Source organism: Oncorhynchus keta, chromosome 6, assembly GCF_023373465.1.
Source record: "Oncorhynchus keta strain PuntledgeMale-10-30-2019 chromosome 6, Oket_V2, whole genome shotgun sequence".
Lineage (NCBI taxonomy): Eukaryota > Metazoa > Chordata > Actinopteri > Salmoniformes > Salmonidae > Oncorhynchus > Oncorhynchus keta.
In genome coordinates this window covers 40,509,979-40,534,759 of record NC_068426.1, presented here as the reverse complement: position 1 = coordinate 40,534,759, position 24,781 = coordinate 40,509,979, and the positions used below count along the sequence as shown (strand labels likewise).

At 42.9% G+C, this 24,781-nt stretch overlaps 2 protein-coding genes and 2 pseudogenes across 2 annotated transcripts; all 4 read right to left on the bottom strand.

Moving 5' to 3' along the window:
- Position 1: 1 nt before the first annotated feature.
- Positions 2 to 3,248, bottom strand: LOC118385518 (actin-related protein 2/3 complex subunit 3-B-like). The gene is made up of 7 exons (XM_035772725.1): positions 3,098 to 3,248; positions 2,578 to 2,677; positions 2,156 to 2,232; positions 991 to 1,059; positions 663 to 789; positions 323 to 417; positions 2 to 239 (listed from the first exon to the last, which is right to left on the bottom strand). Exons 1-7 carry the CDS (start codon positions 3,101 to 3,103, stop codon positions 177 to 179), a joined length of 537 nt encoding a protein of 178 aa, XP_035628618.1. The 5' UTR covers positions 3,104 to 3,248; the 3' UTR covers positions 2 to 176.
- A 156-nt stretch (positions 3,249 to 3,404) lies between these two features.
- On the bottom strand, positions 3,405 to 8,468 carry LOC118385522 (GPN-loop GTPase 3-like; annotated as a pseudogene).
- Positions 8,469 to 13,900: 5,432 nt separating this feature from the next.
- LOC118385517 (vacuolar protein sorting-associated protein 29) lies at positions 13,901 to 19,027 on the bottom strand. The gene is made up of 4 exons (XM_035772724.2): positions 18,872 to 19,027; positions 15,061 to 15,252; positions 14,697 to 14,932; positions 13,901 to 14,568 (listed from the first exon to the last, which is right to left on the bottom strand). The coding sequence occupies exons 1-4, from the start codon at positions 18,872 to 18,874 to the stop codon at positions 14,451 to 14,453; spliced, it is 549 nt and encodes a 182-aa protein (XP_035628617.1). The 5' UTR covers positions 18,875 to 19,027; the 3' UTR covers positions 13,901 to 14,450.
- Positions 19,028 to 20,072: 1,045 nt separating this feature from the next.
- LOC118385594 (nucleolar complex protein 4 homolog) lies at positions 20,073 to 24,142 on the bottom strand (annotated as a pseudogene).
- Between the last annotated feature and the right edge of the window lie 639 nt (positions 24,143 to 24,781).

The window sequence follows — 24,781 nt, the reverse complement described above, 5'->3', positions numbered from 1 at the left end:
ATGTTTTCAGAATTGTTTTATTGCATTAAGCAATCGCTTAACATGATCAAAGAAGCCACCTGACAACAGTATGTCCATGTACTCTTCAGTATAAAATCATCTCAGCCACACGAATGGAGGTACAAAAACGAAAAACATAAGTCCATCTGCCTTGCAGTAGTTCAGACCCGAATTGTCTACTGTCCAGGAGCTGACAGGCTTTTGTTCATGAACTGTTTCTTAACGAAGCACACCCACCACTGGAAAAAGAAAGAGGTCACAGTCAGGGTTAGTCCATCAATCCACTAAAAACAATTGTGACAGGAGCGGTCAGATGTCTCACCTTGCTGGGTTTGTCTGTCTGGGGGTCAAACACACGGTCACACAGCCTCAGCCCCGTCTCCTGGCGGATCTGCTGCAGGTACGCCCTCATGGTCTCTGATCAGGAAAAACCATGGGGGTATTTAATTAGGATCCCCATTAGCTGTTGTGAAAGTAGCAGCTACTCTTCCTGGGGTCCACACAAAACAGATCTTGACCAAACGTAATCACAACTGCTGGTACTACTGAATACTACACAGTGCAGCCTAAAACACTAATGTACGGTTGGCGTGGCACCTCTATCAGTCTATTGAATAGTGTTACTAATACTGAAAATAAGAAATATTACTGTAGTTCCTTACCTTCTTCCTGCTTGTTGCTGGGCTTTGCATACATGGCGTTGAGAGGGAAACCAGGTTCTCCAGGGATGGGGAAGTTGGTGATGCCCAGGGTGTACATCTCCTTCTCTCCCTGACCCCTGGAGCTGCACTGCAAATAAACAAGAATTCAGGAGGGGAGATCACCATACAAATCATGTCTTTGAATTGTTCAGAGGACCCAACATTCCATATCACTAAGGGGGGGGGTCATTTGGAATCAATAGCTATTTGCTTTATTAGAAAAGCCTGTTGGCTTGGGGGGGGGGTCATTGACAAGCCTGTTGGCAATCAATTAATTTCATTTAGTTACCTTCTGTAGCTTCTTCAGGCATTCAGAAATGTACAGGGTGACGTAGATCAGTGTCCTGTCTGCCTCGTTCTGGGGAGAGAAAAAAGTTTGATAACTCCAATGATACACCAAGCCTTGTGACCGACACTTAATTCCATAGTAATGAGGATTCTGTTGTCTAATGTCAACATGCTGTGTCCAGGGTTGTCTTGGGTAGGAGTTCGCAGAGACTCAAAATACTACTAACCAGAAAACAAATTCAAAGGGTTCTGTGGAATAAGTTTAGAGCAATGGTTTTCAAACTTTTAGCTTGAGACCACTTTTTCCTGGCGGACCCCGTTTTCCACATGACCCTACCACACCTCAAATATGACAACCTAAAAACGGTACATTTATATTTTTACATCAGCAAATAACTGTCAATTCATTACATTTTAATCTCTTACCAAAATGAAAAAGAAACCTTTCACTGAATCAAATTGTATTTTTCAAATAAATTACATATTGTTCCTCCACTTTTAGCTTGTGGGCACTACTTTCAGAACTACTGCCTAGAAAGTATACAAAAGTACTGGAGAATCCCTTTAACCCTGGGCAGCATGGGCCTAGGAGGCTCACAGGGATATTGGTATCCACTAGAATACTCCAATTATACATTTGATACTCCACCCCCCAACATGACAAAATTAGTAGAATTACAGGAAATTTGCAAAAGGTTCTCTATGGAAAAAGAAAATATTCCTCCGTCCTGCGACTTGGTTTGTCCGGCCATGCACAGCCGAAGTCATAGTAAAACTCCTTATATTCGCTCCAGTTATGTTCCAATTATGAAGGGTCCCTGTTGAATTTGCTATCAAAAAGTGTGAGTACTCTTTGTCTATGGGTGTATGAGAGCAGAACCTAGTTTCAGCCACTGCCTAACTAAGCACTGCTAACAGAGCTATGAGAATACTGTATTGCCATGGGCAATATTCAGAGAAGCAGGCTGGGGCATGCGGGATACCACAGGCCAAGCCACTGTAGAAAGGTTTAGGTACTGTAAAAACATTAACTTCCTTATAACATGTAGTCTACTCTATTATACTCAAACAGACTTCATTCCATAAATAGCAGGTGACCACTTCCATTTTTAACATTCACCATTTTGCTATAAAAAAAAAAATTGCACATTTCAATGTTGCCTTACCTTGATTTCGTAATTCTTAAAGAAGACATTAGCTTTGAAATAGTAGATGGCCTCCTCAATGATGTCTGAATCTTTGCCTGAAATAACAAAAGAGGAGTTGAAAATAGAGTAAGTTAGGGGATGCTGGCCAAGTACTTAAAAAATAAAGAGAACAAACACTTGAGTGACTCATGGCACCTAATAAGTAAGCAACATGCACCACCAGGTAACCACAGTCAAGTGGAAGTTAAGAAAATGCACAGGTTGAAAGATAGATATCCTACTTATGATCGAAACCTTGTTCATATCACACAAGAACTTTGTACATTCTTGTAGGCTATTTTCTAAACCCGATGGGTGGAGTATGGTAAATTAGGCAAGAACGTCAACACCAGCTCTTTAAAAAGTGTGTCAAATTGTTAAATTTGCTAGCTGAAACATACTCTCTTTCGCTGCAGGGCCCTTGAATTGGGTTTTTAGTGGCAGCATAGCCATGTTCCCCACCATCTTGGTGTCCCCATCCATCAAGCCAGAGTGGTACGCCTGCAAAGGAAAGTGAAACATTTGATGCATATATATATATAATGACTATGAGATGATCTTTTTGACAAAATGAGAATGCCAGCACTCTACTGTACTGGATAGCGGTCCGAGCTACAGCTACTAAACTAGCAGATTAGCTAGCAGCTAAACCCACCAAACTACTAACTCCATTGGCTGCATAAATTAACATGTTTCTTTTTGACCGGTTTTCATTCAATTGGCAACTACAGACTAATATCAAGCAATATTTTTACAATTTCGTTGCCACGTTATTTTTGTTAGACTGAAATGACTAACGTTAGCTAACTAGAAAATGCTATGGTCGACACAGATTGGGGAAGACACAAATATTTACATTACAGAGAACACACTTAAAAGGTTGTTAATTTAAGAGGTGGTCATAATATTTTAGTTACTTACCGGCATTTTGATAGACTAATGTAAATATTTCAGCCCCAGCAAACTAAAAAATATAAGCGTTTGTCAGGACACTACTGCTACTCGCCCTGCTGCTTCTTCCGCCTGTCCCACCCAACAGAATAGACAGGAAATAGACCAACGAATAGAGACGCGGTGTGGACAATATATGAATGACCACATGGTGGCGCGATTGATCACCATTTTCATGGCAATAAATGTCAAAACGTTGTTTTACAATAGTTTAATCCAGATATTCAACAAGAAACGTGTTCTTAATTTCCATTAAATTCTGCTTACAGTCAAAAATCAACAGGTCACGTGGTGGAGCTTCACAGACAGGGATGGGGAGGGATTCGGGTGAAATTGAGAACACCTTCCTAATATTGAGTTGCATCCCCCTTTTGCCCTCAGAACATCCTCAGTTCGTTGGGGCATGGACTCTACAAGGTGTTGAAAGCGTTCCACAGGGATGCTGGCCCATGTTGACTCCAATGCTTCCCACAGTTGTGTCAAGTTGGCTGGACGTCATTTGGGTGGAGGACCATTATTGATACACATGGGAAACGGTTGAGTGTGGAAAAACCCAGCAGCGTTTCAGTTCTTGACACAAACCGGTGAGCTTGGCACCTACTACCATACCCCCCCGTTCAAAGGCACTTCAAAATGTTTTTGTCTTGCCCATACACCCTCTGAATGGCACACATACACAATCCATGTCTCCATTGTCTCAAGGCTTAAAAAGCCTTCTATTACCTGTCTCCTCTTCATCTACACTAACTTAAGTGACATCAATAAAGAATGATAGCTTTCACCTGGATTCACCTGGTCAGTCTGTCATGGAAAGAGCAGGTGCACTTAATATTTTGTAATGTATATATCATCTCAGTCCTCTTCATTGTCCTGGAAGAAATCATCATAATTTGTGTTGTCTGGCTCCTCGTCAGGCTCCTTAGGAGAGAGAAAAAAGGAGAATGAGTGAAAGGTTTTGGTTAGTTGGAGAGTCGACTTACTAACTTAGTACATTATTTCCCAAAACAGGAATAGAGTTAGTCTGCTCTCTACTAACCTCTAGGGCTAAGCATACATGTGTTTTGTATTCACCTTTGGCTCTTTGAACTCCAAGTCTTCTCCGTACTGTATGGAAAAGCTATGTTGATGCCTTCCTCGTCTGTGCGATCAAAAGGCAGGAATCTCACCATGCTGTAGTCATCAATCTAGAAAACACAAACTAGGGGTCATGACTTATTTATGGACACCAGTGCTGCCTGCTCTCTATGCATGGTTTTGTACGGCATAAAGGGCTGTCAAACGATGAAAACATTGAATTCAGTTAATAGCACATGTGTGAAATAGGACCAATTACCCAATGAATGATTATTATTTGTCTGAATTTGCTCAAATTAATTAATAATAATGAATTGAATATTCTTCATTCAAAAATGTTTTACAAGACCCTTGACGTCTTGATTTTGTCGAAAGGAATTGATTAGCAAAATTAGGTTAAATTGAGAAAGCAAACTTTCTTTAGCTTCAATGTCAACTTGTTTTTACATTGTTGGTTTTAGCTGTATAGGTCTATTGTAGGATGTTTTCAGTGTATTTTGAAAGCTTTCAGACAATGTGATTAATTACAATAAAACTTACCAAACCACAGATGGCTTTGGTCAGCTTCTTGAACTTCTTGCTCCTAATGGTGACAGAGTTGTCCTCCATCATTGAGTACATGTCAGGGTCCAGGTACCTGCATCGGGAGAGAGCGGGATCTGTCAGTGCCAGCCAATACAGATCTGCTAAGCTTGTGCATAGGATGCATTCTTAGCCAAACACACACACAGACTTAAAACCAGATGGAGCGGGATCTGTCAGTGCCAGCCATCAGATCTGAGCATAGGATGCATAGCCAAACACACACACAGACTTAAAACCAGATGGAGCGGGATCCAGGCCAATACAGATCTGCATGCATAGGATGCATTCTTAGCCAAACACACACACAGACTTAAAACCAGATGGAGCGGGATCTGTCAGTGCCAGCCAATACAGATCTGCTAAGCTTGTGCATAGGATGCATTCTTAGCCAAACACACACACAGACTTAAAACCAGATGGAGCGGGATCTGTCAGTGCCAGCCAATACAGATCTGCTAAGCTTGTGCATAGGATGCATTCTTAGCCAAACACACACACAGACTTAAAACCAGATGGACATAGACCAAGGCAACAGATACACATGAAAAGGAGGAATTACAAAATTCTGACACCTACTTTTCTATTTCCTTCTTGGCCTTGGGACTGAGCAGGTCCATTTTGGTCATGATGTTGACTGTTGGGATCTCCAAGGACACCATGGCACTCAACGCAGCCATGATACCAGAGATGAACTAGGTTTTTGAGACACTTGTTTTTTCAATTAACTTAAAATACAACTGTTATAGCATATTATAACGCCTGTATAAAAGGCAGCGTGGGATTGGAAATAAGATGTGTTAGCATTACCTTGAAGGTCTCCACCATGAACTGTGAGTCCACCAGGAAGATGCCACAGACACGGAATTCCCACTGCTGGAGCTGCTCGACCAGCTGCCTCATCACAGGGAGGTGTGTGTAGAGCTCTATTTGGCCTGCAGACACCACTAACACTGTCATCATCGTCGTCAACACCATTCTCACCACATCACCAAACTTCTCAACCGCCATCACCATCATGGTCAACATCAAAATCAGATCCATATTATTCACTTCATCTCCACCATCATCATCATCATCATCATCATCATCATCATCATCATCCAGGCCATGTTCCTTGCCCTCCTCTATGAAAAGCACCTTACCAGGACAGTCACACAGTATGTAGTCGTCCTCCACGTGACCCAGGCTCTCCTCCAGCCAGTCAAAGTTGTTGGCAAAGTACTCCATGCAGAACACCAGCCCTCCATTTGGGCCGAACCTCAGTGACTCATCCTCCATCACCGTCATCCACCGTGATGAGCTCCCGGATATCTGAGGGTGGGAAAACAGCCATCAGTGCCACTCAATGTTAGAGAAAACAGTACTATCACAGTATCAGAACTCCTAAGAGATGGGTTTTCTTACCTGCCACGACCGGGTAATCAGTGTTCCGCGGCTGGGTCTAGGTTGACCACCTGTACAGAGCGGTTTATGGCTGCCGCATGCTGGATCAGTGTAGAGCAGTAGGTACTCTGAGGAGAGGCGGGAGATATATATAGAAACCACAGCTGACTTTAATATCGGTGGCAAAAACATACATGATGATATGAGAACAGTGAATAAGGATAAATCAAGTAACCGCTACAGGACAAGCACATTATTAAAGTGCCTGAACTGCATTTCTGAAATGGCAATGGCAGTGCCTGTAAGCAGTTTAGACCTTGACGTTGCAACCAATAGTGTATATATAAATAATTGGTTGCAACTCTGTTAGCTAGCCCACTAACAATCTAGCAAGTGGTATCGTTAATAATGTGTTAATTGGCATTAATTGTAAAACATAGCCTCGCTCATTTTGGAATCGACATGGAACAACCAACAAACACCTGTTTAGTTAGCTAGTTTAATAGCGAACTACCCATTGAAAATAACGGAAGCATTTCAGCACCACAGGCTGTGTGGATAAATAACTTTACTTAATCTAATAACGCAGCTATAATCTAGTAGCTTCCTTTCCACTTCCCGCGGGGCCCATCACCAGTTGAGCATAACGAGGCATTTCTGCTATATCCTATCCCGAAAACTACATGGACTGAAATGACCCCCCCAAAAAATGTCGCTTAATTCTTCAAGACTAATATTGCAAAACAATGACGGCGGGTAAAATGCGCAGCCAACATGCTTGCAGCCAGAAAACTTTCACTAAATACGGGTATCGTTTCCGGGCAAAAGATACCATTCGAATCAAGAGGTATATTTTCACGCATGCGCACAAACAACAGTGCCTTTTGTAGCGGCAATACAACTTTTACTTTTTTACATTTTTTTATGTAACCTTTATTTAACTAGACAAGTCAGTTAAGAACAAATTCGTATTGACAATGTCGGCCTACACCGGCCAAACCCGAACGACGCTGGGCCAATTGTGCGCCTCCCTATGGGACTCCCAATCACGGCCGGTTGTGATACAGCCTGGATACCTTTTTGGATGAAATCCACCAATAACACCTAAAAGAAGAACAATTTCACCTGCGCGCCGATATCTAAATATAAACGCAACATGTAAAGTGTTGGTCCCATGTTTCATGAGCTGAAATAAAACATCCCAGAAATGTGCCATATACACAAACATTTTGTCGCAGAAGTTTGTTTTACATCCCTCTCTGTGAGCATTTCTCCTTTGCCATCAACCTGACAGTGTGGCATATCAAGAAGCTGATTAAACGTCAAGATCATTACACCTTGTGCTTAGGACAAATCACATTTTATTTTAGAATGCTACACCACGGGACTGTTTTGCTAGCACAGACTGGAATTTATTTACATTTTTATTTTACTTTCATTTAACTAGGCAAGTCAGTTAAAAACAAATTCTTATTTTTAATGACAGCCTAGGAAAGGTGGATTAACTGCCTTGGGGCAGAACGACAGATTTTGGGGATTCAATTTTGCAACCTTTCGGTTACTAGTCCAAAGCTCTAACCACTAGGCATCCTGCCAGCCTGCGATTCATCCAATGGCATTGATCGGCTTCATCAATAAGTGCATCGAAGAAAGTGCACACACAGTAACTGTACGTACATATCCCAACCAGAAGCCATGGATTACAGGCAACATCCGCATCGGGCTAAAGGCTAGAGCTGCCGCTTTCAAGGAGCGGGAACTAATCCGGACGTTTATAAGAAATCCCTCTATGCCCTCAGACGAACCATCAAACAAGCAAAGCGTAAATACAGGACTAAGATTGAATCATACGACACCGGCTCTGATGCTCGTCGGATGTGACAGGGCTCTAAAAATATTACGGACTACAAAGGGAAACCCAGACACGAGCTGCCCAGTGACGTGAGCCTACCAGGCGAGCTAAATGCCTTTTATGCACGCTTCGAGGTAAGCAACACTGAAGCAGGCACCAGCTGTTCTGGATGACTGTGTGATAACCCTCTCGGTAGCCGATGTGACACAAAACCTTTAAACAGGTCAACATTCACAAAGCCGCTGGGCCAGACGGATTACCAGGACGTGTACTCAAAGCATGCACAGACCAACTGGCAAGTGTCTTCACTGACATTTTCAACCTCTCCCTGACCGAGTCTGTAATACCTACATGTTTCAAGCAGACCACCATAGTCCCTGTGCCCAAGGAAGCAAAGGTAACCTGCCTAAATGATTACCGCCCCATGGCACTCACGTCGTCAGCCATGAAGTGCTTTGAAAGGCTGGTCATGGCTCACATCAACAGCATCCTCCCGGACACCCTAGACCCACTCCAACTCGCATACCGCCCCAACAGATCCACAGATGATGCAATCTCAATCGCACTCTACACTGCCCTTTCTCACCTGGACAAAACGAACACCTATGTGAGAATGTTATTAATTGACTACAGCTCAGCGTTCAACACCATAGTGCCCACGAATCTCATCACTAAGCTAAGGACTCTGGGACTAAACACCTCCCTTTGCAACTGGATCCTGAACTCCCTGACCGGCCGCCCCCAGGTGGTAAGGGTAGGCAACAACACATCTGCCATGCTGATCCTTAACACTGGGGCCCCTCAGGGGTGTGTACTTAGTCCCCTTCTGTAACACCTGTTCACCCTTGACTGCATGGCCAAACACAACTCCAACACCATCACTAAGATTGCTGACGACACAACAGTGGTAGGCCGGATCACCGACAACGATGAGACCGTCTATAGGGAGGTCAGAGAACTGGCAGTGTGGTGCCAGGAAAACAACCTCTCCCTCAATGTGAGCAAGACTAAGGAGCTGATCGTGGACCACAGGAAAAGGCGGGCCGAACAGGCCCCCATTAACATCGATGGGGCTGTAGGTGAGTGAGTTGAGAGTTGGAATTTCCTTGGTGTCCACATCACCAACAAACTATCATGGTCCAAACACACCAAGACAGTTGTGAAGAGGGCACGACAAAACCTTTTCCCCCTCAGGAGACTGAAAATATTTGGCATGGGTCCACAGCTGCACCATCAAGAGCATCCTGACCGGTTGCATCACCGCCTGGTATGGCAACTGCTCGGCATCTGACCGTAAGGCGCTAGAGAGGGTAGTGCGAACGGCACAGTACATCACTGGGGCTAAGCTTCCCACCATCCAGGACCTATATAATAGGTGGTGTCAGAGGAAAGACCATAAAATTGTCAGACTCCAGTCACCCAAGTTATATACTGTATTCTCTGCTACCGCACGGCAAGCGGTACCGGAGCGCCAAGTCTAGGCCCAAGAGGCACCTCAACAGCTTCTACCCCCAAGCCATAAGACTGCTGAACAATGAATAAAATCGCCATCAGAAAATTTACATTGACCCCCCTCCCTTTTGTACACTGCTGCTACTCACTGTTTATTATCTATGCATAGTCACTTCACCCCTACCTACATGTACAAATTACCTAAACTAACCTGTACCCCCGCACACTGACTCGGTACCGTACCCCCTGTATATAGCCTTATTATTGTTATTCTTATTATGTTACCTTTTAAGTATTGCTTTTTATTTTAGTCTACTTGGTAAATATGTTCTTAACTCTTCTTGAACTTCACTGTTGGTTAAGGGCTTGTAAGTAAGCATTTCAGGGTAAAGTCTACACTTGTTGTATTCGGTGCATGTGACAAATAAAGTTTGATTTGAACCACAGACCACGTGTAACCACGCCAGCCAAGGAACTCCACATCCGATTTCTTGACCTGCGAGATCGTCTGAGACCAGCAACCCGGACAGCTGATGAAACTGCGGTTTTGTACAAACTGTCAGAAACCGTCTCAGGGAAGCTCATCTACGTGCTTGTCATCCTCACAAGAGTCAGTGGTTTGCTGATGTCAACGTTGTGACCAGAGTGCCCCATGGTGGCGGTTGGGTTATGGCATTTGGGACGCTCTCGATCGGCGTGTAGACGTGTAGAACAGCATGTTCCAGTTCTGGAACATCTGATTTGCCAAGATAATCCATCCACCTGACAGGTGTGACATATCAAGAAGCTGATTAACCAGGATGACACATGTACCTTGTGCTGGGGACAATAAAAGGCCACTCTAAAATGTGCAGTTTTGTCACACAACACAATGCCACAAGATGTCTCAAGTTTTGACGGAGTGTGCAATTGGCGTTCTGACTGCAAGAATGTCCACCAGAGAATTTAATGTTAATTTCTCTACCATAAGCCGCCTACAACGTCGTTTTAGAGAATTTGACAGTACGTCCAACCGGTCTCACAACCGAAGGCCACGTGTATGGCGTCGTGTGGGCGAGTGGTTTGCTGATGTCAACGTTGTGAACAGAGTGACCCATGGTGGGGTTATGGTATTTGTATTGTATTTATTAGGGTATTTGTACTCTTCCTGGGGTTCAAACACATGAAGCCACTTACATTACATATAAAACAAAATATAAAACAGTACATCATAACATTAATACACATCTACAATACAAAATGTATAATACCCAGCACAGTGAGAAGAGGACTGGCCACCCCTCATAGCCTGGTTCCTCTCTAGGTTTCTTCCTAGGTTCCGGCCTTTCTAGGGAGTTTTTTCTAGCCACACTTGCATTGCTTGCTGTTTGGGGATGGGTTTCTGTATAGCACTTTGTGACATCAGCTGACTTAAGAAGGGCTTTATAAATAAATAAATGTGATTGATAATACCACCATACAACAATATTACAATATACGTGTGTGAAGGGTGCGTGTGCTAGCGCTTGTGTGTGTATGCATGTGTCTGTAGCTTTGTGTGCGTCTCTTCACAGTCCCCGCTGTTCCATAAGGTGTATTGTTACCCATGTAGTCATGGCTCTGTGTAGTACTGTGCGCCTCCCATAGTCTGTTCTGGACTTGTGAAGAGACCTCTGATGGCATGTCTTGTGGGGTATGCATGGGTGTCTGGGGCTGTGTGCTAGTAGTCTAAACAGACAGTACATTCAGCTTGTCAACACATTTCTTACAAAAACAAGTAGTGAGGAAGTCAATCTCTCTTCCACTTTGAGCCATGAGAGATTGACATGCATTTCATTAATGTCAGCTCTCCGTGTACTTTTAAGGGCCAGCCATGCTGCCCTGTTCTGAGCCAATTGTAATTTTCCTAAGTGTCTCTTTGTGGCACCTGACCACCCGACTGAACAGTAGTTTAGGTGAAACCAAACTATAGCTTGTAGGACCTGCCTTGTTGATAGTGTTGTTAAGAAGGCAGAGCATCACTTTATTATAGACAGACTTCTCCACATCTTAGCTAGCAATGTTTTGAGCATGACTGTTTACAATTCAGGGTTAGTCCAAGCAGTTTAGTCACCTCAACTTGCTCAATTTCCACATTATTCATTACGAAATTTAGTTAAGGTTTAGGGTTTAGGGAATGATCTGTCCCAAATACAATGCTTTTAGTTTTCTAAATATTTAGGACTAACTTATACCTTGCCACCCATTGTGATACGAACTCCAGCTCTTTGTTGAGTGTTGCAGTCATTTCAGTTACTGTAGTAGCTGACGTGTATAGTGTTGAGCCATCCGCATACATAGACACACTTTGCTCAAAGACACTGGCGTGTCATTAGTAAAGATTGAAAAAAGTAAGGGGCCTAAACAGCTACCCTGGGAAATTCCTGATTCCACCTGGAATATTTTGGAGAGGCTTCCATTAAAGAACACCCTCTGTGTTCTGTTAGACAAGTAACTCTTTATCCACAAGATGGCAGGGGGTGTAAAGCCATTATCATTGACTGAAGTCTAACAAAACAGCCCCCACAAACTTATCATCAATTTCTCTCAGCCAATCATCTGTAATGTGTGTAAGTGCTGTGCTTGTTGAACGTCCTTCCCTATAAGCTGAAAGTCTGTTGTCAATTTGTTTACTTTAAATTAGACTTATATCTGGTCAAACACCATTTTTTTACAGACGTTTACTAAGGGTTGGTAACAGGCTGATTGGTCTGCTATTTGAGCCAGTAATGAGGTTATGGGCAGGCATAAGCTACAGACAACGAACACAATTGCATTTTATCGATGGCAATTCGTGATGAGATCCAGAAGCCCATTGTGAGTTCTTTTAAGATATCTGTGACCAACAGATGCATATCTGTATTCCCAGGCATGTGACATCCATAGATTAGGGCCTAATTAATTCATTTAAATTGACCGATTTCCTCAAATGAGCTGTAACTCAGTAAAATCTTTGAAATTGTTGCATGTTTTGTTTAAGAATTTTGTTCAGTATATATACACAGACCCAGTCAAAAGTTTGGACACACCTACTCATTCAAGGGTTTGCCCATCTTTGTCACAGCCTGGAGGTGTATTGGGTCATTGTCCTGATGAAAAAAACAAATGATAGTCCCACTAAGGGCAAACTAAAAGGGAAGGTGTATCGCTGCAGAATGCTCTGGTAGCCATGCTGGTTAAGTGTGCCTTAAATTCTAAATAAATCACTGACTGTCACCAGACAAGCACCATCACACCTCCTCCTCCATGCTTCACGGTGGGAACCACACATGCGGAGGTCATCCATTCACCTACTCTGCATTTCACAAAGACAAATCTCAAATTTGGACTCAAAAGACCAAAGGACAGATTTCTACCAGTCTAATGTCCATTGCTTGTGTTTCTTGGCCCAAGCAAGTCTCTTATTTTTATTGGTGTCCCTTCATAGTGGTTTCTTTGCAGCAATTCAACCATGAAGGCCTGATTCACACAGTCTCCTCTGAACAGTTGATGTTGAGATGTGTCTGTTACTTGAACTCTGTGAAGCATTTATTTGGGCTGCAATTTCTGAGGCTGGTAACTCTAATGAACTTATCCTCCGCAGCAGAGGTAACTCTTGGTCTTCCTTTCCTGTGGCGGTCCTCATGAGAGCCAGTTCCATCATACCTTATTTACATAAGTATTCAGACCCTTTGCTGTGCAACTCGATCTGTACCTCGACACAATCCTGTCTCGGAGCTCTAAGGGCAATTCCTTCGACCTCACAGATTGTCAATTGTGGGACCTTATGTAGGAAGGTGTATTCCTTTCCAAATCATGTCCAATCGATTCAATTTACCACAGGTGGACTCCAATCAAGTTGCAGAATTATCTCAAGGATGATCAATGGAAACAAGATGCACCTGAACTCAAGTTCAAGTCTCATAGCAAAGGGTCTGAATACTTATGTAAATAAGGTATTTTTAATACATTTTGCTACATTTCTAAAAATAACTTCTTGCGTTGGCATTATGGGGTATTGTGTGTAGATTGCTGAGGAAATTAGTTCATTTAATCCATTATCGAATAAGGCTGTAATGTAACAAAATGTGGAAAAAGTCAATACTTTGAATACTTTCCGAAGGCACTGTGTGTTTGAAAGCACCCAGGGCAGTTATTGAAGCTTTAGAATTGCACAATTTTTCGTTGTAACCTAAATTATGCCATGTTTACATCTGTGCCTTTGTCATCAGGGCTCAACCAGTGGGAAGATGACCTGGAGTTAGAGATGAGTGAATGCATGAGATCACCGTTCATGGGGGAGATGACTAATTCACTAACTTATCGGATACATGACAGCGACGCTCATTTGTTGTCACAGTGTTTTTACATGCATTGACATTTTTCTATAAGTGTTAGTCTTACAATTTAATGACAACAAGTGGCTGAAAGAAAGTGAAATTGGATTTTTATTGTGGGGAAAATGAGTGAGAGAAGGCCCACTACAGGAAGATAAAGGCCATGGAGTTACATGTACTTACAGGACATTTTACATCCCAATATGTAAAATTAAAAATATTTATTTTAAATGACATTACGCAAACTCGTGACCTTATTGCATTCTCTACAGACACCAGATGGTGGGTCGAACACAAGCAAATGCTGATGAAATATAAACAATATTGAACATGTCTCTGTAGAGTTAAGTGGCAAACAGATGTGGTACAGCATCAGCATTGTGGTGACCAGTGATTGACTTGGACATGAATAGGTTCTGGTACTCATTTTGGGTGCTGGTACTGTTTATATTTAGGTGCAGGAGCTCCACAATACTTTGGCGCTATTATTCTATAAGAGGAACAGGAGCTCAAGCAGTAGAACATTTGAGGTGCAGCTCCTGCCCAAGTCAAGTATTAACGGTGACGTAGTCGGAGCTGCAGGTAGAAAGGAATGAAACGATACGCTAAGTGAACAACGGAGCCCCCTACTTCAGTCCTGGTTTTAGGATTTCTTGTACTCAATCCGCTCCACTTTCACGTCATCTCCGATGAGCTGGTAGACATAAGTCACCACTGTGGATGCTTGGATGTCCATCAATACAAAGGATGGGATGATGTTGCTGAGGAGAAACCAAACAAAAGGGAGGAAGGCTCAGATTAATGCTAGCGGTTAGCAACTTACCAAGTCACCTGCTAAATGACCCAATAAATATGTGAGCGCCTTAATCTGTTAAAATGCCTCCATTACCTTTCCAGTGCGTTGTAGGCTCCAGTTGCTGAGCCGGGGTTGATGTAGAACTTGTTCTCGTTTTCGAAGGCCTCGAACTTGTGCGTGTGTCCAGAGATGAGGATGTCGACGTCAAGCTGCCTCTGCAGCAGGGCTAGGCTTGCCATGTCCCCCCATGGGATAACCTGGTGCCCATGGATCAGGCCGATCTTAAACTGACCCACTGTCACCACCTTCTGCTCCGGGTAGTTCAGGTTCTGTAGGGCAGAGAAGGCCAAAAACACACTACAGTTCATCCACTGTTCTAACCCATTAAAAGGTTTACATATAAAGTTTCAAGATAATGGACCATGTAATAAAGCAGAAGGGAAGCAGAGACAAAAACCTCATCAAAGTCTCCCCTGACGATGTGTACATCCCCAGCCAGGGTCTTCAGGTAGTCATAGCTCTCCTTGGTGCAAAGGTTGCCTGTACAGAGGATGTGCTGGATTTTGCCTGGCACTAGCAGCTTCTTGAACTTGGCTGGAAGGGTGTTGCATCGGTGGGGGATGTGCAGGTCACCTAACACCAGGACCAACTGTCATCAAACAATGGACGGAGAGTTATGTTAGCAACAGTATTTATGTTGGCAACAGTTACGAGAGGGGGCTCAGTCATACTTACGAAATTTAGGCTGTCAATTAGGGTGACATTAAGTTTGGAATCTATACCATTTCAGCTCAGTCAACTCAGGAAATTAATTGAAATTCAACATGTGACTTGCACATTTTCAACAAGTCTGTTGTATTGAATGTCAATTCATCATAAAAAAATACCACAACATCGGTCATAGAGTTGGATGATCACTTTTTTTGCATGTTCACTTAGGTAGGGTATATCAATACTCCATCGTAATTAGCGCTGGAAGAGAAGATTTAGCATTGCCTTTAAATCGTTTAACTTGGGTAAAATGTTTTGGGTAGCCTTCCACAAGATACCCACAATAAGCTGGGTGAATTTTGGCCCATTCCTCCAGACAGAGCTGGTGTAACTGAGTCAGGTTTGTAGGCCTCCTTACTCGCACAAGATTTCAGTTCTGCCCACAAATTCTTTATTGGATTGAGGTCAGGGCTATGAGATGGCCACTCCAATACCTTGACTTTGTTGTCCTTAAGCCATATTGCCACAACTTTGGAAGTATGCTTGGGGTCATTGTCCATTTGGAAGAATCATTTGCGACCAAGTTTTAACTTGATGTCTTGAGATGTTCCTTCAATATATTCACATAATTTCCCTCCTCATGGTGCCATCTATTTTGTGAAGTGCACCAGTCCCTCCTGCAGCAAAGCACCCCCACAACATGATGCTGCCACCCCTGTGCTTCACGGTTGGGATGGTGTTCTTCGGCTCGCAAGCCTCCCCCTTTTTCCTCCAAACAGTTCTGTTTTTGTTTCATCAGACCAGAGGACATTTCTCCAAAAAGTATGATCTTTGTCCCCATGTACATTTGCAAACCATAGTCTGGCTTTCTTACGGCGGGTTTGGAGCAGTGGCTTCTTCCTTGCGGAGCAGCCTTTCAGATTATGTCGATATAGGACTCGTTTTACTTTGGATATAGATACTTTTGTACCTGTTTCCTCCAGCATCTTCACATGGTCCTTTGCTGTTGTTCTGGGATTGATTTGTACTTTCCGCACCAAAGTACGTGAATCTCTAGGAGACAGAACGCGTCTCCTTCCTGGGCGGTATGGCGGCTGCGTGGTCCCATGGTGTTCATACTTGCGTACTATTGTTTGTACAGATGAACGTGGTACCTTCAGGCATTTGGAAATTGCTCCGAAGGATAAACCAGACTAGTGGATGTCTGCAATCATTTTTCTGAGGTCTTGGCTGATTTCCTTTGATTTTCCCATGATGTCCAGCAAAGAGTTTGAAGCTAGGCCTTGAAATACATCCACAGGTACACCTCCAATTGACTAACATTATGTAAATTAGCCTATCAGAAGTTTCTAAAGCCATTTTCTAAGCTGTTTAAAGGCACAGTCAATTTAGTGTATGTAAACAAAAAATTGTTTGAAAAATTACTTGTGTCCTGCAAAGTAGAGGTCCTAACCGACTTGCCAAAACTATAGTTTGTTAACAAGAAATTTGCAGAGTGGTTGAAAAAACGAGTTTTATTGACTCCAACCTAAGTGTATGTAAACTAGTTTATGACTCCAACCTAAGTGTATGTAAACTAGTTTATGACTCCAACCTAAGTGTATGTAAACTAGTTTATGACTCCAACCTAAGTGTATGTAAACTAGTTTATGACTCCAACCTAAGTGTATGTAAACTAGTTTATGACTCCAACCTAAGTGTATGTTAAACGTCCAACTTCAACGGTTGGTTTCCATCCAATTAGTGAAATTGTACTGGAACTTCCTGTTTCCATCACAGCTGTTGTGATTTCTCTTTTAATATACAGTATGACTTTACTCGCATAAAAACAGGATGGAAAAGTGGGTTCTAGCTAGGTTTCCATCCAATTGGCGACAGATTTTCATGTGATTATTCTGAAATCCGCATAAAGAAAATGATACGCATTTCTCCACCAGTTATGCGTCTCCAACCAAATTCAGTGTGCGACTACGATCGCATTTTCAACTAAACCAATAGTTTTGTCACAAAAACTGTTGTGTTAGATAGCGAATGTGCCTAGTCTGGTTTTAGCACCAGAGCTCTTGCCAAAAGCTCACAGATACAGTGCTGGTAGGATAGCCTACATGATGAGATTATTATGGATACTTTTATTTGTCTTTATGCAACTGAGGCACAAATAATTGTCTTTATTTTAACACCATTTTTTGTTACCTGATACCATTTAAAAAAAATGTATATTTCAGTGCATTCTATAAATAAAAAAGTGAAATCTGACAATCCCTTGAAAGCCATTCATTATTTGTCCGTGCCAGTAAACATTGTGTGTGCTATAATTCAGTAAATATCTGATGGATTAAAAACAATTAAAACAGCTTGGAGTATCTTTATACATTATCCAACTATTGCATTTAATAGAATTATTTTAAAACCTTTGACAATTTTGATGTTGCTACTTTACTCGCATAAAAACTGTGGATGGAAATGTGGTTACTGATAAATAAATAAAAATCAGAATTGCTCAATATTCTCACCTGAATGGAATGCAGCATTCTAAGTGTCTATGTGTGTTAATGGATGAATGCAATAAATGAATATATATTTGCTATTAGGGCATCATTATAGGCCTAACCTGCAGAGAATAGTGATGTGTGGAGTGTTACTATGACAGAAAGGGCAGAAGACAAGATCCAACACAGAGAACAGGGCACTTACCCGGTGAACAGCCTGAATACAAGCAGAGGTTGATTGGAGACAGGGAGTGGTGGGAGGGTGGGAAGGGAATGGTGGGTGAAAGGGGTGGAAAGCAAGATGTGCGTGGAGAGATTTACATGAAGCGTGGTCAAAGATCGGAAAGGAAAAAAGAACAAGAGTGAAAACTGAAATTATAAATTAAAAGTGGATGAATAAAGTAATGAAATATTCACAACAAATAAGAAGTGTTAGCTAGGTGACAATAGTAAATAGCCTTAATTGTTAGTGGGTTGTAGGTTATAGAAAACTAGGGAGTGTGAGTGATGAAGTGTCCCTACCAAGCAGTAACGTTTGGTTGGTGCACTGACACAAAACGTTAAGAGGGCCATAAAGTCCAAATCAAACAAATACAAAAACTCACATTACTGAATTTATATTCGTAGATAACTGCGATGTGTAAAGCACATGGTGTGGTAACGTTAGTTAAACCAGATTTTGTTTTTGAAACACGCTAGCTAGCATTTCTGACTAGTTAGCTACTGTCTGAAGCTTGCTAACAATTTGAGAAGGAAATTAAATAACGTTAGCTAGCTACTCGAGCAAGCTCATCACACCGATTTGTAAAAACGAACAAATAATGACACATTTAAAGTACAACCGAATACAGGCGGTGTTTTGATGCTTATTCAGATCACATTTTCAACTGTCATGTGATCGTAGCTAGCTAACTTAGCAGACCAACAGACTTCACAAAGTTTTATTTACCGGGATCTAGAGGTAAGATTTTACGGTAACAAGGCTAGTGCTCACGTCTTCATACAAGTAATGTTCACGAAACATAAATAAGCCTCGAAATCTAATATTTACTGTCTTTCCAGACTTACCATCTTCTATTTTGCTGGATCTGCTAAGCTTCAGGAAGCAGCTCCGCGTATTGACGTAAGCAGTGACAGCGATCATGCAATCAGCCAATAAATGCCGAGCAATCCTACGGATTCCAATGTAGGACATACGCACATGTGAGAAAAGTGGAATCTAATCTAATGCAATACGGTTTTCGAAAGATATGGACCTAATCTTTCAACAGCGAGAATGAATCGTTTAAATAAAAAATATACACGTTCTGTAGCAGTATATATAAAAAAAAATATATACACGTTCTGTAGCAGTTTTGCACAGATTCATACAGCTATGGGTGCCTTCCTCCTCCGGTACACTAACTCTGTGAAAGTGGGTATCAATTTAACCTTTTGTTTTCTGAAAATGATTTGTGACTGATATGAAAGACACGGTCCTTATGTTTCCTAAACCGTACCGTACTGCAAGTTTTGTGCATTGATGTTGAGACCAAGCATCTGAGCGCTTAACAAAACTCCCCTGTACAGAAGACGCGTAATGACTGTGTAATGTACTGTAACAGAAGTATGATCAAACTCTAGGTGGATTTCTGAACAACTTCATTGCCTTATTTTTATATCTCAATGCGCCCATTGAAATGCATTATAAACATGGTGCATAGAGTTGTGAATGTATCTTTTAAGTGCAACTCCCTCCCTGTCAAACTTTATATGACTTCTGCTTAAAATGGTTATAGATATTGTATCATTCCATGTCCAACAGAGATTGCACACATGCATACCAATGTCAACATCTACAAAACATTGTAAATCTTATCCGACAATAAGCCTCAATATTAAACACAGCGCACAGTTTCCTAAGGTTTATATTTTTTATTGTACCTTTATTTAACGAGGCAAGTCAGTTAAGAACAAATTCTTATTTACAATGACGGCCTATCCCGGCCAAACCTGGACGACCCTGGGCCAATTGTGCGCCACCCTATGGGACTCCCGATCACGGCCGGTTGTGACACAGCCTGGGATCGAACCAGGGTCTGTAGTGATACCTCTAGCACTGAGATGCAGTGCCTTAGACCACCACTGCGCCACTCAGGAAACACACATGATTGAAGTACAATGAATCCCAAACAGAAAACAAGAGAAACATGTGGAGCTGAAATAAAAAGGGGATATTGGAGAGAGGTCCAAAGAGCTGGGTGTATGAATGTCCTGGTGCTGCTTGTCTCTACTCTAGAGAGAAGTGCAGGCCCAGTACCCCCACTCCTCCAGTGCCCTGCAGTAGCTTGATGGCAGGGTCAAACTCCAGTGGCACAGTCTTGCTCTGCTTCAGGTCCTGCTCCATCTGCTATGTGCACAGACATGGAAACACATTCCAACAATAACATGGTGACAAACACCAATATAAATATACATGCAAAGAAATGATAACACAGAAAGAATCCACACCAGACATTATATCCTAACCAACCAATAAAACCTCACCTCATAGGTTGATAACTCCAGGACCTCGCCGATGTCATCCTCCTGCTGTGACAGGGGTTTGTTGATCGCCATGGCAGCCTTGGCCACATCAGGCTGGCAATGCTTCTGAAGAGTCTGTACTCAGGAGGAAAGCAAGAGTAAAAAGTTAAGAGCAATGAGTGAGATTTCGTTGTGTTCATTTCTATGGATCATGTGTGTTTCTCTCGATATCCCTACATACCTGTAGCTCACAGGCTGCTTTCCAGGGCATGGCACTGGGTGGGGTCCTCCTCCTCCATCAGGTAGGGGTCATCACAGGCTTCTGTTCAAGCACACACACATTAAATGACAAACAATCTGCTGTCTATTGGAAAGCCCTTTGAGACTTTGCCTAAATGTAAACCCACCACAACATTACAATCAGTATCTAATTCATTCCCATCTCCAGACAGGTGAGGTGTATGGGGTGAAGTGGGAACACCCTACCATCTGCTGCACTGGGGGCGGTGAATGAGGACTCGGCAGGCAGGATGGAGGCGGATCAGGTTGTAGATGAAGGGCAGTACCATGAGCAAGGCAGCAGGCAGGGCCAGGTGGGACAGACCCTTGTCAAACACTGCTACCAAGTAGACTGGCAGGTGACTTTGAGAGAAAGATGAGACACAATGGACAAACGGTGTTGTTGACTGTTAAACAAATTTACAGCAAATGTGAGGATGAAATGCCAGTCATCGATAGTTAATGGTGTAAGCATGAAAGAGAGGTCTGCTCTCAGTACAGCATAGCATCCACTCAGATTGTCTTCTATAGAACAGTCTATGAAAACAGACAATGGAAACCCAACCCGCCAACATCATAGGCTGCAGCCAGGAAGTTGATCATCAGTGTGGGATTGCTATTGCTATTAGTTTGGCTGCTTTCCAGTCTTCGTGTTTAAGCTGTAGAATGAATCAAGGGGCAATAAAATCATGCTTCAACGTAGTCTAGCCCAAATACAACCAAACGTGCAGGCAATTATTTTATAAAGACTTCCATATGCTATTGAAACAAGTAGCCTTTTTCTCCCAACAACTTTCTTTCATTGTCCAGTAGCCAAAGGCATAATCCTGGTCATATTAGCAACCCATGCTCATTGTTGCATCTTTAGATCTCCCTCTTTTCAACATTTCTATCGGGTATTTTCATCTGTCACATGAAACCGCTCACAATGGTGTTTTCCCGTTAATTGCATTATGGAATGAACATTTGTGAGTATCCTACTGCCTTGTGCTCTGCTTTTAATGTGAAGAAATCATTTTGGGGTGTAGCCTAGGCCTACTGGTTGTATGAATTTGGGATCTATCATCCCACAACTGTACCAGAGTCTGTTTGGAATAGGCCTTTTCGTTTTCGCACAGAACGACAAGCTGACCAAAAGGTCAATTTTTCTACTATGGGGGATAGCAGATTGACATATGCTAGTGATTTTGCTGTTCATTACATCATTTAGGCTAATAATATAACTCAATCATTGTTTGCAAAAAAGACTGCATGTCTGTGTCGTGCTTATATTTGTAATTACCTACTGTTACGGACAGAGGTTTGTTCTATAACATGTCCAAGTTTATAGGCTACACAGACAAAGACATCCGATAATGGCAGCGGAGAGGAAGGAGCAGCAGCCACATAAAACATGTCAGAATCCCTACACATGTCCCGAAGCTTCAGGTGTTTAGCTATTGGGAAGAGGCGTCCAGAGAATTTGGCATCTCTGCCACTCTGATAAGTTAATGGCATCTTTGCCACTCTGATAAGTTAATGGCACCTTTGCACTCTTGAGCCCCTTGCAGTAACAACGGAATAACATGGCCAATTTCTAATTGTTGCATACAAGTTACAAAAAAATATTTGTTATATTTTAATATATAGTAGAAGAGCACAACAGCAGGCTGGAAGGGACTGACCTTCCTGTTAAACCAGGAAGTTGGTGAGTTCTCACTCCTGGCTAGGCCTGTTAACATTGGATAGTAGAGTGAAAACATTGTTCTGGTAAATGGGCATCACTGCCTGAAGAGACAAGACCATTCTAAACCAACAACATCAGTCAGACAACACTGTCCAACACTTGAGCGAAGGTGTGGAGCACAGGTCAACCGAGGTGATGGAAGAGAAAAGAGTGAAGAATGTTTTACAATAGATAACCGCTATAAAACAGACAACTAAACAAGCTACGATAAACCATCTCATTTAGAACCTCCAATCACAGACACCAGTCCTGTTGGGCCTCACCCCTTTGTTTCTGTCCATCACCCTGCTCACGTTCTCGCGGACGGAGCTCAAATCGTAGTGACGCACATCCTCCATATCTAGGCAGTCCTGAAATCTGGAGATAAGAAGCGCCATATCGTCCTCCTGAGAGAGCAGCCACTCCACCACTGCCTGTTCACAGAGCAATGGATTGCTACAGACGAACAAAATCTAAACGTTTCAGGTGTGGCTCTGTTAGTAGAGCATGGCGTGGCTCAGTTAGTAGAGCATGGCATGGCTCAGTTAGTAGAGCATGGCGTGGCTCAGTTAGTAGAGCATGGCATGGCTCAGTTAGTAGAGCATGGCGTGGCTCAGTTAGTAGAGCATGGCGTGGCTCAGTTAGTAGAGCATGGCGTGGCTCAGTTAGTAGAGCATGGCGTGGCTCAGTTAGTAGAGCATGGCGTGGCTCAGTTAGTAGAGCATGGCGTGGCTCAGTTAGTAGAGCATGGCGTGGCTCAGTTAGTAGAGCATGGCGTGGCTCAGTTAGTAGAGCATGGCGTGGCTCAGTTAGTAGAGCATGGCGTGGCTCAGTTAGTAGAGCGTGGCTCAGTTAGTAGAGCATGGCGTGGCTCAGTTAGTAGAGCATGGCGTGGCTCAGTTAGTAGAGCATGGCGTGGCTCAGTTAGTAGAGCATGGCGTGGCTCAGTTAGTAGAGCATGGCGTGGCTCAGTTAGTAGAGCATGGCGTGGCTCAGTTAGTAGAGCATGGCGTGGCTCAGTTAGTAGAGCATGGCGTGGCTCAGTTAGTAGAGCATGGCGTGGTCAGTTAGTAGAGCATGGCGTGGCTCAGTTAGTAGAGCATGGCGTGGCTCAGTTAGTAGAGCATGGCGTGGCTCAGTTAGTAGAGCATGGCGTGGCTCAGTTAGTAGAGCATGGCATGGCTCAGTTAGTAGAGCATGGCGTGGCTCAGTTAGTAGAGCATGGCATGGCTCAGTTAGTAGAGCATGGCGTGGCTCTGTTAGTAGAGCATGGCGTGGCTCAGTTAGTTAGAGCATGGCGTGGCTCAGTTAGTAGAGCATGGCGTGGCTCAGTTAGTTAGAGCATGGCGTGGCTCAGTTAGTAGAGCATGGCGGGGCTCAGTTAGTAGAGCATGGCGTGGCTCAGTTAGTAGAGCATGGCATGGCTCAGTTAGTAGAGCATGGCGTGGCTCTGTTAGTAGAGCATGGCGGGGCTCAGTTAGTAGAGCATGGCGCTTGCAACGCCAATAATCATGTGTTCAATTCCTGCTGGGGCCACCCATACTAACAATGTATGTACGCATGACTGTCTGCTGAACAATTATGTATACAATATCATTGCTGCTAAATGGCATAAATACAGGTGGGTCCAGTTTCAAACGTACCTCTTTGGTATACCAATGAACCCTAATGACCTCTTAAATGGTGTAACATTCGCGCAAGGCAACTAACATGTAGTATTTCATTGAACCCCCTACCTGGATGAGTCTCCTTGGGAAGCTGTAGTGTTCACTCCAGTCCAAGTCATGGAGGGGGAACTTCCCTGCCGTGGAGGCAAACTTCATCAGTAAACACAGGGCACTCTCCTGCATTGGAGCTATTTGACCAAGGAGAGTGATGGAGTGCTGCAACAAATGACCTGGCCTTCACAATCACCTGACCTCAACCAAATTGAGATGGTTTGGGATGAGGTGGACCGCAGAGTGAAGGAAAAGCAGCCAACAAGTGCTCAGCATATGTGGCAACTCCTTCAAGACTATTGGAAAAGCATTCCAGGTGAAGCTGGTTGAGAGAATGCCAAAAGTCTGCAAAGCTGTCATCAAGGCAAAGGGTGGCTACTTTAATTAAAGAAAAATAAAATGTTTTGATTTATTTAACACTTTTTTGGTTACTACATGACTCCATGTGTGTTACTTCATAGTTTTGATGTCTTCACTATTATTCTACAATGTAGAAAATATTTAAAACAAAGAACAACTATTGAATGAGTAGGTGTGTCCAAACTTTTGACAGTTACTGTCAGAATTTCCTCATGGGCGAGGATATTGTACATTTAATCAAAGCATATTGACTTGTTTTTAACTAGAACAGAATAATTTATTACTGACCTTTTCCAACATAACAAGTGGAGGTGCTGTACCTATATCTTCTTCGGGCAGTTGCCCAACATACAGGTCTCCCCTCTAGCGGTTTCTGTTTAGTTGCATACCTGAAGATACTCAAGAACGCCT

Coding starts and splice junctions, on each gene's coding strand:
- LOC118385518 (XM_035772725.1), bottom strand. Junction 1,060..2,155: donor TTAAGAATTACGAAATCAAG/GTAAGGCAACAT, acceptor TTCTCTCCCCAG/AACGAGGCAGACAGGACACT. Junction 240..322: donor AGACAGACAAACCCAGCAAG/GTGAGACATCTG, acceptor TTCTTTTTCCAG/TGGTGGGTGTGCTTCGTTAA.
- LOC118385517 (XM_035772724.2), bottom strand. Junction 14,933..15,060: donor TCAGGGGAGACTTTGATGAG/GTTTTTGTCTCT, acceptor TCTGCCCTACAG/AACCTGAACTACCCGGAGCA. Junction 14,569..14,696: donor GCCTACAACGCACTGGAAAG/GTAATGGAGGCA, acceptor GTTTCTCCTCAG/CAACATCATCCCATCCTTTG.